This window comes from Lycorma delicatula, chromosome 11 (assembly GCF_047948215.1).
Source record: "Lycorma delicatula isolate Av1 chromosome 11, ASM4794821v1, whole genome shotgun sequence".
In the NCBI taxonomy this organism is placed as follows: Eukaryota; Metazoa; Arthropoda; class Insecta; order Hemiptera; family Fulgoridae; genus Lycorma; species Lycorma delicatula.
This window is the reverse complement of record NC_134465.1, coordinates 24,988,509-25,002,725: the sequence shown is the minus strand read 5'-3', so window position 1 is coordinate 25,002,725 and position 14,217 is coordinate 24,988,509. Positions and strand designations below refer to the sequence as shown.

The window sequence follows — 14,217 nt, the reverse complement described above, 5'->3', positions numbered from 1 at the left end:
TCATCAATTTGCCGTAACAACTCTTCATTTGTAACTTTATTCACCCATCTGATTTTTAATATTCCATTTAATAGTCCAAGTTTCACTTTTGTATAAAGCTACACTCCAAACATATATTTTTAATAATGTTTCCTGACGTTTAAATTAATCTTTTATGTAAGGAAACTATACTTCTGACTGAAAGCTCGTTTCGCCTAATCTATTCGGCATTCTATATTAGTTACCGGGTTGGTAGAGTAGTGAACGCTTCTTCCCAAATCAACTGATTTGGAAGTCGAGAATTTCAGCGTTCAAGTCCTAATAAAGGCAGTTACTTTTATACGGATATGAATACACTAGATCGTGGATGCCGGTGTTCTTTGGTGGTTGGGTTTCAATTAACCACACATTTCAGGAATGGTCGACCTCAGATTGTACAAGACTACACTTCACTTACACTCATACATATCATCCTCATTCTTCCTCTGAAGTAATATCTAAAAGGTAATTCCCGGAGGCTAAACAGGAAAACGAAAGGCATTTTATATCGCTCTTGCTTCATCCATCTTTAGTAATTCTGTATATCCTTTAGTAATGTCAAAATTATTTTTTGTACGTGTTTCCTAAGATATATTTTTGTTCAGAGCCTTATAAGATCTAAAATATATTTCAACGTAAGGCCAATAAGCAGTGTACATAAATAAACTATGCCTTAATTTTTTCACGTTAATGTTGATTTTATAAATAAATGAGAATATAAATTCTTTTTTTTTGTGATGGTAAAGTGGTTTTTCTATCTGAATGTCTGATGGTAAAAAACGAATTAAATTTATTTGTAATTTTTCCGGAATCGTTTAGTTATTTTTTCTTTGTTAATATGCCCTATCAGCTTAGAGAAATCAGATTTCTGGTGTGTGGAAAAAACAGTCTGCCATTTTCAATTTTTTCTCCCACCATTTCCCCATTTTCGTTCTCAATCATGTTTAAAATATTTAAACAGTCTTTGGTAGTTTAAATTGTTTAGTTCATCATGAAAATAAAATTCTTCGTCAAATTTTAAGTATAAATATTTTTTTTTCTTTCACTCGTACTATTTGAAATAGTAGACTTGCTTCTTCATCTGCCAACTGCACATACTAATTAGTCAATCGGTGTTCAGTGTACGATTCATTCGCTATCAAACGGAAGGTGATGCATTTAATCTGACTTAGTTTTCCTTTTTTATATCAGTACACATTACCATGGTTAACATAATCGTGTTATAAATTTATAAATATTTATTTTAATTTTCATCTCGACATAAAAGTTACTTTTAGTAATTTTTTTTTTTAGATCTCTGAAATAAAAGACGTTAATTTTAAACTGAGCGTTTAGATAGTTCTTAACTTGCGCCTCGCAACTCATAACTCCGTATTGCTAACTTCAAAAAGCACTGATAATAAAATCGAAACGATTAATTACTTTTTTTCTATCATGCCACTACGTAGACAAAAGATTTCATGTACATTCTATGTCTGTGGCATTGCATCTTATACGATTTGTTTAAAGCAGAATACTTAACAGAACTGGAGTAGATATTTTTGTTATAAGAACTCTGTCTTTTTTTTACAAACCTGAGTCGTTTTTTATAAACTAAGCTAGTTATTTGATCTGGAAGATACTTTTTATTAGTAGATAGAGCATTTGATATTTGTTTAGTCGTAAATAAATAATATAACACTTCAATAATTTTCAGTTAATCTTGTATTTAAATTCTAATCCCTTTGCTTTTAAAGAACCGCAGTCCATAAAACGGTTAATCCCTTTACTTAAATGAAAACTCTCTTTGGTTTTAAATGTAATTAAATTTCCCAAGATAAGGTAAAAATTATTCCATTTTTACTTTTTAGTACAATCGTTTATCATAATCAAACTGAAACTTCTTTGTGATCTTTTTATTTACAAGATTAGCTTCTCCCGACGTGCCTAGGGCACGCCCTCTGAAGCCAGGCAGGCCCTCCTGGTGGGCGGCGTCTCGGAATGGGATAATTAGATGTTCAAAGTTGATTACCTCTTCATCCCTAGAATTAAAATACACTTTACCGGTTCTTATTGCCCAGTGTGGATAATTTGTATCATCGATTTTCGGTTATTGATAATTTTTCAAGCTACTGTTTCTTTTGGTTAATTTCGGGGATAATAATAATTAGTATTACTACTGATTTCATACTCTTAGTAAAAAAAAAAAGTTTTGGAAAAAAAAAACAATATTACGTCTTAAAGAAAAGGTGATAATGATATAAGAATAAGAATTTCCTTAAAAGAAAAATTACACGTAATTTAGAGTACTCTATAACGGGCTCTAAATAGAACTATAAAAATATATTTAAAATTAATAAAAATCCAATATTAAATAATAATAGAAAACATGAATTTTTAAGGTGAATTAAAACAACATTAATAATAAAAAAAATGTTAGCAGTTTCTTTATTTAAATTAAAATGAATATTCGATGAATAATGAATATGAAAATTAAATTAAATCACATAAGGATGATCAAGGACGGTCAGAAGAAAACGTTTTTTAGTTGTATCGTTGTTAATTTGAGTAACTACCTTATTTTGATTATAATTCATTACTTTCAGAAAAAAGAAAAGCAATCAAATAAATAAAAAAGTATATTATTAATGTATATTTATTCGTATATATATATATATATATATATATATAGATTAAATAAATAAATATATATTACAAATACAAACAATAACAAATACAAGTAACAAATATATAATAATTGTACATTAGACCATCATGAAACATGATGTACTAACGAATGGTGATTTTCCGCTAGTTACATCCCGGTTTAACCTAAGGTGGACACACACACACACACAGACAGCCAGCCAGCAGCACACATACAAATGCCCTTTAGTAGGGTAGGATGAGTTGTTTTTTAGTCTTTACTTCTCTTATTATTTGATTATTATTACTAGATACAGCTACAAATTTAGTTTCGCTTTCAACAATTTTACGCATAACATTCATATCTAACAGTTTTAAATTTATGTAGTTCAAAGTAAATTTGAGTCAAACATTTTCCTTTTAAAGTCTTATAAGCATAACTCTTCGGTCCGGTAGAAATAAATTCAGTTTTGTAATCATCTTTTGCATGTTCATCACTCTATTCGCCAAGCGTATACCGGTCTCCATTATATTTTCACAGTCATAAACATTATGACTAAATCTGTATCATAGTATACTATATTCTCGCCAGTTCTATTCAACATAACCGAACGGGTTGGTCTAGTAGTGAACGCGTCTTCGAAAATCGGCCGATTTCGAAGTCGAGATTTCCAAAGTTTAAATCCTAGTAAACCTAGTTACTTTTAGAAGGATTTGAATACTAGATCGCGGATACCGGTGTTCTTTGGTGGCTCTGTTTCAATTAACCTCACATCTCAGAAATGGTCCAACTGAGACTGTACAAGAGTACACTTCACTTACACTCATACATATCATTCTCGTTCATCCTCTGAAGTAATACCTGACGGTGATTCCCAGAGTCTAAACAGGAAAAAAATGTATACAACATATCGCACAATATTAATTACGCATTAGCTGAAGTGAATGTATTTACAAACATATTAAAAGTTTTCGGATTTTCTATAACGTGTTCTTTCAAATTTTATGATATTTGTTTGATATTATTATAAGTGTAATATTTGTTTTTTCCAGTCTATCGTCTAAATATATCTTATAAAACTCATAAAATAAATAGTGTTAGTCATATTCTGTCGGTGTTCGAACTTACACCATAGACTGTTCAAACAATTTCTTTACAAAAAAAAAAAATAATAAAGAAATCTATATATATAAAAATAAATGTTTGTTTGTCCCGTATGCGTTCCTATACTATTCATCCGATTGCGATGAAACTTTGATGAGTTGTTGTACGCATTGCTGCGAAGGTTTCTAAATTTGTTTGGACCCGCTAGGTGGCGCTGAGGTCGAGCTATTTCGAATAGTTGTACTTATGGTCCGATTTGTGTCATATTCAGAATATGTGTTTCTTACATGGAAAGAAATATCTCTGCAAAAAATGAACCCGCTTGATGGAGCTGGGGTTGAAACGTTTGGAAAAATTTCATTTATGGTCCGATTTTATTCGAATTCAGAATATATATTAGTTAAGTGAAAAAAAAAATGTCAAAAATCATACCCGTTAGGTAGCGCCGGTGTCGAAATATTTACGAAACAAACAAATATTCAAACAGACTTTCTTTTTTATCTATATATATATATATATATATTTATATATAAAATAGAAGATTACCCATGCGGACAACATATATATTACGAAATTTTTACATTTTTTTAATCATCCGGAAGAGCTCGCAAACAAAAAAGTACCTAAGCAAAAAGAAAAAACCTGAAGATCTTGCAGGTGAAAGTATCTAAGCTCTGAAACCTTTTATTAAGTGGTCAAAAAAAGGACTATGATAAGTGTATTACTGAATAAAATATAAAAAATAAAAATGTGTTTAACAAACTTGCATAATTAAGGTAATAAGATTTTATTAAAGGTTCGTGAGTTGTACGCACACTCGCGGGTAGCGCTGGGGTCCAGTTATTTCGAAAAATTTATGATCCGATTTGGCTCATAATTGTCCAAAACGACAAAATATTGGTCGACACACAATTAATATAACGCAGGCTAAGCCGTGACGTGGATGCTAGTATGCTATAAAACAAATGACATTGACATATAGACATTATTATTACATTTATCTGGCAAGGTTATCTAACAGATTTGGTCAAGTTTGTAATAGATTATATAAGATTGAAAGAAAAAGAATATTCTTTAAATAAAATTTGATTTGATTTGATTATGGTGATATGAATAAATTTTTTATTTTTTAATCATAGCTTAATCATCTAAGCATTTTTCTGTGAAACAACTTAATTTTGTTACATGATATTTTTACTTAATATAGAACATAAGATCCTGACTTTTCCTGTATATTAATTGGCTTACTGCAACTATTCGTTTCCGTTCTATAACATTTTAAAATAATTGCTTAACAATTCGAATTTATTAAGTTTTCGATCTGTAATATTCTTCTTGCTGGAATTGTACTCTAATCAGGTAATGCTGCAGACAAATGGAGATAATGTCTTTCCATTTGGCTCATTATATTTGTCCTGCACACAAATCTATCGTTTAAACCGTTCGGTTTATATTTTTTGGTCGATTAGTATCTGCTAGTTTTAATGCTGTACATTAAATCAACTCGCTGTCATTTTTAAGCGGTAGCTTCTAACCGATTCCAATCTAATCAATCTTTAACATCGTCAGCAAACAAATCGTAATATCCGATCTTTGGAAAGTCAAAACAACAGGAAAAATTCCTCATTTATATAAAGAATCTCATCTTTTTTCCTAGAAGACCGTTCTTGATTTTTACATCTTTACATTTATTACTTAAATTTTCATAAATATTTTAGTGAAAATTTACAGAGAAAAACCAGTAATACCTATATAAATTTAGACACTTCTATATTGACTGAAGTAATCCTGATTTATTTTTCATATGCTACTTGTCATAATAACTAATAAAGAACTTTTATAACGTTGTTAAATCTAAAAAAAATAGGTTTTTTTGGGCGGTTAATATGATTTTGATAAAACTACTTAAATCTTTTTTTCTTATAATTTTTAAAAAAAATGTAAATCATACTGGGGATGTTATTTAACAGGTTGACTGCCACACTGAAAAATGTAAGATTTCAAAGGCTGCTTTACATACTTTGCTAAAAATATCTACCAGTGCTGCAATTTTTTTTTTTTTTCAATTTCAATGAAGGTGTTGTTACCCTATTAATAATTTTTGATACCAATTTTACTTTTCAACTTTACTTTTTGAAATACTCAAAAATAAAATTGATACATCAATTTGCGTCTCATAGCAATCGTGGATAACGAGACACCAATTGATGTCTCGGAATGTCTAACATATTTTAATTGAAATATAATATCTTTTACTTACTGTCAACTGATGGTATTTATTTTTAATTCTGCAACTCCAGAATCGTTTGAATACTATTTTTATTAATTGCTACACGTTTTTTAACATAAAATGACTAAAAGTCACTCTCTTCTGTAATAAAATTACATGTTTACGATAATTATGATTTGAATTGAGATTTTTAAAATAAATTTTGAATTTAATATTTTTAAAAGTACTTTGTATTAAAATATAACTTAACTTTGTCAGTAAAAAACTAAAATTAATTCACATTTTATTACAACACTTTTCAATTATGTTTATTTTGCATTTATTTGATGATTTAAAAAAAACAAAAAAAACATTCTCTAATTTCATGTTTAAAGAAAAACGTCTGTGGTACATACAACACAATAATATAAACAATTTTATCTTTAAAATAATATGTAATTTGATAAATGTGACATTACATTGAGACATCATTTGATGTCTCATGGCAGTCAACCTGTTAATATCACAGAGAGAGTATTGCATTTTTTAAAAGATTTATGTTTAAAAATAAATTCCTCCTTTATCCAAAACAAATTTAACCCATAATTTCAAAATTTTATGTGTAAGAAGTATATGTTGGTGACGTCAACATATATAATCAGATTTCTCTTGATTTTTTTAGTTCACATATAACGATATTTTATTTAATTTGATCTAATTTTAATTTAATTTTGGTTTAATTTTATTTTTGTGTGAGATTGATTATTACGGGATTTTTTTTTATTTATCCATTTACGTGTAATTTTTTTTTTTATTTCCCAGAGTAAGATATAATATTAAGTAGAGATTAAGTAAAGAAAAACACTGGTTGGTTATAGAAAAAAAATCTGATGTGGACACCACATGACTTCCTTGTGGGCCTATTAAATTACATATACACATTTTAGTGTATATGCAATTCAAACTCAACGAGGTCTATTTTTAAATAAACATGAATTTATTTATACTAACATTATTACAACTGGTATACATTAACTGTAGTATCAGAGGAGGAATTAACTAAAAGATAAGAATTTTTTGCAATTTATTAATGATCCTGTATGCCTCAGTATATATGTTCTTGTAAGGGTCTATTTTTCAGTCACTCTGTAGTTAACTTTAATGTAGATAAAATTAAACTAGAAAATCCAAAAATAATACGATTGTAAATTATAATTTTCAGTTAATATGTAATAAATAATCAGATGATTCGCGAAATCTATTACATACAAACATATGTAATGCCTATTAAATTACATTTACGCATTTTTAAAAGTACGTAAAATTTTATTCACGAATCATTTTTTTTATCATTGAATTATTATTTATTGAAAAATGTTTTTTTACAATCACTAAATCACTCATTATGGGTTAATAATTTTTTAAATAATATATTTCAATTAAAAAAAATAAAAGTTAAAAAAAATAAAAAAAAGTTAAAAAAACAAAAGGAGTTGAATCCGATTCGAACCGATGTGCCTTCGCTTTAAGATCCAAGTATTTCATTAATTAAAATTTTAATTTTAATTTCGATGCATTCAAAAAGGGTGATTCACATCTAGATGTTGCAACAGTGCTAAATCCAAAATTTCAACACTTTTCACTTTGAGTGAGTGAAGCGAGCCCTGACCGTCTCGCTTCACTCACTCTCTCCGTCTGGAGCCCCACTGAGTTCGTTTCCTCATGCTTGTGTGGATAATACAAAAATAATAATTAAAGCCTGTTCAATTTATAAAAACTATACATCAATGTACTGTAATATCATCAGAGGAATAATGATCTGAAGTATGCGGTTATCAGAATAATCGTTCTTCGTAATGTAAAAAAAGTATTTTACACAGATTTTAGCATTACCCGACAAACAACGCGAGAAAATGACTGTACTTAGTTTCTAATTTTTAATGCTCATTTTTTTAACGTTTTTTAGTCAAAAAACCAGAGGCTGATGCAGCCAACCGCATCTCACTCAAAATAACTGACTGGGCTGTGTTGGTTGAGCCGCTGCGACATACAACAACGCATTTTTAAAGCTAATTTTATCGATTACCAAACGAGATATCAAATAAATTTTAAATGTATAAACTGAAACTTGTTTTTGTATTCGATTCGACAAACGGTTTGACCACAGTAAAATTGAATATCGGTAAGGAACATAATCTGGTTGTTATCGCAAGCTTTTAAAACGGTCACCACATTTTGAAACTTCAATATCCTGTGTTCTTTCCACATATAAAAACTGTGTTCCTGCAGAATTTCAGCTCAATCGATTGAGCAGTTTTTGCGTGAAAGAGAACCAAAGTCACAAATTCCACTTGATACGAGTATGTATATTTATACTAGCAGACCCGGCAATGCTTCGCTATTCCTAGATTTAAGTGTATATATATATCTACTCCTTTTTCCTTCTCCCTTTAGATTATATGAACACAATTGAAAGTTTTATAAAACATTAACAAAATGAACATTACGGAACTTCAAAAAATTTAACCTTTCCCTTTTTGTTTCTCTCCCTTTCCTTTTTCTTCTTTTCCTTTGCACTTTTCCCTTTTCCCTATTTTCCTTCCCGTTTTACTTTGAACCATTTTCATTTTCCATATCCCTTTTCCCTTTCATCCATTTACCTTTTCCTCCCCCTTTACCTAACTTCCCTTTCAGTTATTCCCCTTTACCCCTTCCACTTTCCGCCTTGCCATTTTTCTTTTTCCTCCTTTCCATTTCATTTTCTCGTTTTTCATTTCCCCAGTTTTTCCCTTTTTTATTTTCTCTATTTTCCCCTTATTCCTCTTATTCCCCTTTTATCTTTTCCGATTTCCCCTATTTCCCTTTTCCCCCGTGAATAAATCGGTCCAGTAGTTTTTTAGTTTATAGCGGATACACATATTGGAATCACTGAAATAGAATCGTAAAATATTTAGTATAGCGTGTGTTGCTTTTACGTCGCAACAGATAGCGCTGGTTTTAAAAAAAAAGCATGTTTTTACCTGTCAAAGGTGTGACATCTTATCTATATAAAAATACGCGCGTATTCGAATGCAACGTTGTATCAAAATTTCAAAGCAATCGATGAAGAACTTTCGGAGATTTAAGATTTTGAACAAACGAACATTTACTTTTTTATTTAAATAGTAATATGTTTATTTTAGATATTACTTTACTTTAGTTAGGTATTTTATACCTAATCCCCGGTTAGCTTATAAAGTTCAGGTTAACACACTGCGCGTACGAGTGTTCAGGTGGCCGATTCACTAGCATCTCCTTTAAATCTTGCTTCATATAAAAGAAACTACGCGACGTTAATGTTCAGTAACCCTCACGCTATTATATTTTACAAAAGTTATACATATAGTTTAAATTTAAATAAATTAAGACATGTTAAATGATCAATAAATATTTCTTACCTTGTTCGGCTCATCTGATAACCCATGAGTATTTTATTTATTAAAATTGTGTATTGTTACATTTGTTATTTCTTATTGTCACAATTGGTATTTTGTATTGTTATTTTAGAGTTATGAAAGTCCTGTAACAGTAAAAGCTTAATAACACTAATGTTTTTGATTAAATTTCTACGACAATAAATAAATTCACTTCAGTTTTCATCATCTATTTGCGAGAAATTCCAATAATTTGGTTCAACAGTATCATGTTTTATACAATTTTGCCATTCCTGCTGGCCCATTTTATCGGCAGCTTTTAAACATAAATTTTTAACAGATATTTTAAAAGTAGTAATTTCTGACGCTACGTAACTTTTGATTTGTCCCAAATCGGGTTGAGTTCACAATGATAGGGTGGTAATCGAAGCACGGTTTTACCCCTGAATCTTTCATTAGAATTAATTTAATACGCGAAACACCTTGCAATATTTAGACCTTAAGTTCATCATCTTCAAAAATCACTTCTTTTGAACTAAGCCACATTTTGATGTCATTATTTTTTCAAGAGACGGCTGGAATTCTTTCCTTTTTAGATGAATATTAAGAGGCATTGTCTTAGACAATAACAAAATTATCTTTCAGAAACATATCGCTAAACCATTTCGAGTTCATCTCATTATGATAGTCGCCTGTAGATTTAGATTCAAAAATCCAGAGCCTACCATTGAGAAACGTGATATCACTGCCGATATGCGTAATTATGAAATGCCGACCTTTACCCGATGAAGCCTTATTACGGGTTGATAGGCCACACAGAAAGGTTTCTTTTCACAGCTTTCACTTTCCAAACGAACTTTTCGTGTGGCATTCGTTGACTGAAGTTTTATCCATAAATGTTCTACGGCCTTCTTTCCTCGGTTTATTTCAGTAAAGTAATGTCTTTGCCAAATAATGTCATCATCCTTGTCAATTAAAGCACTTTCGTGGCACAGTTTTGTATAATTAAAATTCATATTATTTAACAATTTATAAAAAGTTGTACGGAAATTTAGTAAATCGTTATCGTCGATTACAACTCGTAAGAATTTGTCTGTTGTAGGCAGTTCGTTCGAAAATAAAATTCATGTACTTTTTCCGAATCGCGTTTTTATCGAAATGGTCAACGTTTCCTCAATTGACCTGCGGGGTTTTGTTTCTTAGGACACCGTAATTCATTAGTAGATTTATACTGGCAAATCAATTTGTACGCTGAAGAAGTACAACTTCCACTAATGTTAGCAGTTTTGTTAACGACATTCGAAATCAACGCCGTTGGATAACTCTGTAATTCGCTTTTGTAAGCATTTATAATGATGTGATTTTCCGAACATCTTAAAGGATTTTTCCACGGCCTTTTTTTCGGTGATGCTCAGCAGAATCATGATGAACATATTCACAAACGCAACGTTTGTTTATTCATCATTGTACAAGCTAACAGAGCTGTAAGGTATTTATAGATACTTTTATTTTATATATATATATATATATATATATATATATATATATATGTTTTTTTTGTTTTTTTTTTATTAACATGGTTTTCCTAACTTCGCTTTCTACGACTCTGATGTTGGGCAGTAATCTGAAAAATATATTTTTGAAAGATTTGATCCTTTTTGCTTTTTTGAAACCGATTTTTATAAAAAAGTTCAATAATTACATTAATTTAATTATAATTTATGAATATTTTATTAAAAGTATTGGTTCGTGTAGAAGAGTTGACGACGGTAAAATGTATATCATATTCTCGTTTTCAATAAATATTTATTGGATTGGCGGCTGTTCGAAATAGTAATGGATACCCAAAAAAATTACATATATTTAAACAAGATTCTATTTTTTTTTAAAGAAGATTCTAAATTAATAAAAGAAATGTAGTGTATTACCTTTTTTGATATCGGTATCATTTTGTTAAAAACAATTTTATTTATATTACAGAAATTTTTGTTTTTTGAGCCGAAGAAAAGATATCGGCGTGAATCTTACTGTACGGTTTACAATTTCATTGTAATTTTTTTTGATATCGCTGAGTTTTGTTAGATTATTCTTTTACTTTTTTTAATGAATTACATACTGATTGTTATATTATGGATTTATTATTAAAATTTATTGCCTTTTCAGAACAAACAAATATACATTATTCTGAATTTCTTGGCTAATTTTTTTTGTTGATAGTCATATTCACTTCATAGCATATTTTTCCTTTTATATTAATACTAGTATAATGACATTCACGAATCGAAGGTCCGTGATGTATTATTGTATTTATTACTCGTACTTTGTAAGTGTAACCGTCGATTTTTATCAAATCCGCGGACACAATTTTTATATTATTATTAAATGAACTTTTTTATTTCTCCATTAATTAGTTCAAATAGTTCAAAAATTTTACCAATCGAATTTATTTCTGTTTTATGTAACAAATCTTTGTTGCCGTATTTGCTAAACTTTCCTGCTGTTCATGTTTTCGTGTTTTATTACCAGCTATAATCTCTTGTAAACTAATACTTTAATTTTTTTTTTTAAACACGTATGGGAATTAAAAAAATTCTTTCATCTACTTTCATTTACGTAAGAGTATTTACTATTAAAACAAGCTTCAGTGTATTTTCTTTTAAATTTTATAATTTCAATTACATTATCAAGTTTTTGTACGCTACCTAGTCCTATCAAGTACTGCTACCTAGCGGCGCGATTTGTAAACCCACCTTTTTTAGGAAAAAGTGACATATTTAAGTCCCACGGTTCATTAAATTGCAGAAAAAACGTTGTTTAACAAAATTCGAGTATTTTATAAAAGTATTCTTTATTACAAAGCAAATAGAACTGAAATATGTTTTCATGGTTATTTTTAATTTTTCCCCCTTTTTCATTTCACTTTTAGGTTAGATCATATTTAGAACTGTAAACATAGTTCGTTGGGCTAGGTTTTTACGAATTTCTTGATCTCCACCAATACATAAACAATCAACTTTTCAATCCGTAGAATATTTTTATGCTGGAAAAAATTAGCATTTTTGTGAGATATTGTTAATTTATTCATGTATAAAACTCATAAAATATAATTACAAAAAAGAATATTGTCTTAATATTAAACGTTCATAAAAAATCAAAAATTAAAAAAAAACAATGTTCATATTTTTATTATTATTAAAATACGTCTTGTATTATTTCGATTTATAAATGCTATCTTAAAATTATGAATCTTTGCTGAGGGCTTTCAAAAAAATATGTTCCCACAATTAAGCATTCGCCAAAAAAAAAATTGTGGTTACCATACGACTGTTATTTATAACTTGAATCTTACGGCGTAACCTTGCGTGTTGCTCTACCATGGAAAAACTACAATCACGAGTATTATGTGACTGAGCCGGGTAATTAAAATAGTGGTTTTAAGTAAATGTTGTCAGTGATTGGCTGAAAAAAATTCAAGATTATATGTTATGGTAATTGAACTTTCAAATATCCTTAAAATTTTTTGATTATGAAGATAACTAATTGATTAGTTTTGGAATTTGATTAGTTTATTTTAACTTTAAATAATTTCTTTTTCAGTGATAGATTCTTCAGGAAAGATTCCATCTGGTTTATTGGAAGCTCATTTTCACGATTTGGGTAATTTTCATGAGTGTCTTAAACTTGGTATCGAAGATAAATCTCCATACCCAGTACAACATTGCGTAGTACAAATTGGAAATATAATGCGTTTACCAAAATCTGTTGTAATTGATTGGGTAAGATTAACACTGTTTTTACGTTTTACTGTAAATTAGGATTTGTTTTAGCATGATTCATACTGCTAATAAAATTTTATGTAATATTTTTAATATTAATTACGTAATATTATTTTCTTCTCGACCTCTTGAATCTACAACTGAATTTCTATATTTTGATGAATAATACCAAATAGCTTGAGTACTATTTGGGTTAGAGAACAAATAAGTAGTGCTTTTATTTAGTTACGCAGCTGTACATCCATTTATAAAAGCATCAATATTAATTTTACTCAAACAACTATGCCTGCTTATAACCTATACAATCAGTAGTGTCCGGATGGTCATATTTCTAAACCGGAACAATGGTAGGTAATATTGATGGTTATCGTAAATGGCCTACAATTAGATTCTCAGAATAAAATAAATAAATCTTTTCAAATTTTTTTTTTTTTTTTTTGTCTTCAGTCATTTGATGCAGCTCTCCAAGATTCCCTATCTAGTGCTAGTCGTTTCATTTCAGTATACCCTCTACATCCTACATCCCCAACAATTTGTTTTACATACTCCAAACGTGGCCTGCCTACACAAGTTTTCCCTTCTACCTGTCCTTCCAATATTAAAGCGACTATTCCAGGATGCCTTAGTATGTGGCCTATAAGTCTGTCTCTTCTTTTAACTATATTTTTCCAAATGCTTCTTTCTTCATCTATTTGCCGCAATACCTCTTCATTTGTCACTTTATCCACCCATATGATTTTTAACATTCTCCTATAGCACCACATTTCAAAAGCTTCTAATCTTTTCTTCTCAGATACTCCGATTGTCCAAGTTTTACTTCCATATAAAGCGACACTCCAAACATACACTTTCAAAAATCTTTTCCTGACATTTAAATTAATTTTTGATGTAAACAAATTATATTTCTTACTGAAGGCTCGTTTAGCTTGTGCTATTCGGCATTTTATATCGCTCCTGCTTCGTCCATCTTTAGTAATTTTACTTCCCAAATAACAAAATTCTTCTACCTCCATAATCTTTTTTCCTCCTATTTTCACATTTAGCGGTCCATCTTTGTTATTTCTACTACAT

At 29.4% G+C, this 14,217-nt stretch overlaps 1 protein-coding gene across 1 annotated transcript in view; it reads left to right on the top strand.

Moving 5' to 3' along the window:
- LOC142332155 (nose resistant to fluoxetine protein 6-like) overlaps positions 1–14,217 on the top strand; it is a 128,227-nt gene that overhangs the window by 39,352 nt on the left and 74,658 nt on the right. The window contains exon 3 of the mRNA XM_075378426.1: positions 12,968–13,146. Coding sequence (XP_075234541.1) covers positions 12,968–13,146 — 179 coding nt within the window. The remainder of the gene's footprint in view (positions 1–12,967; positions 13,147–14,217) is intronic.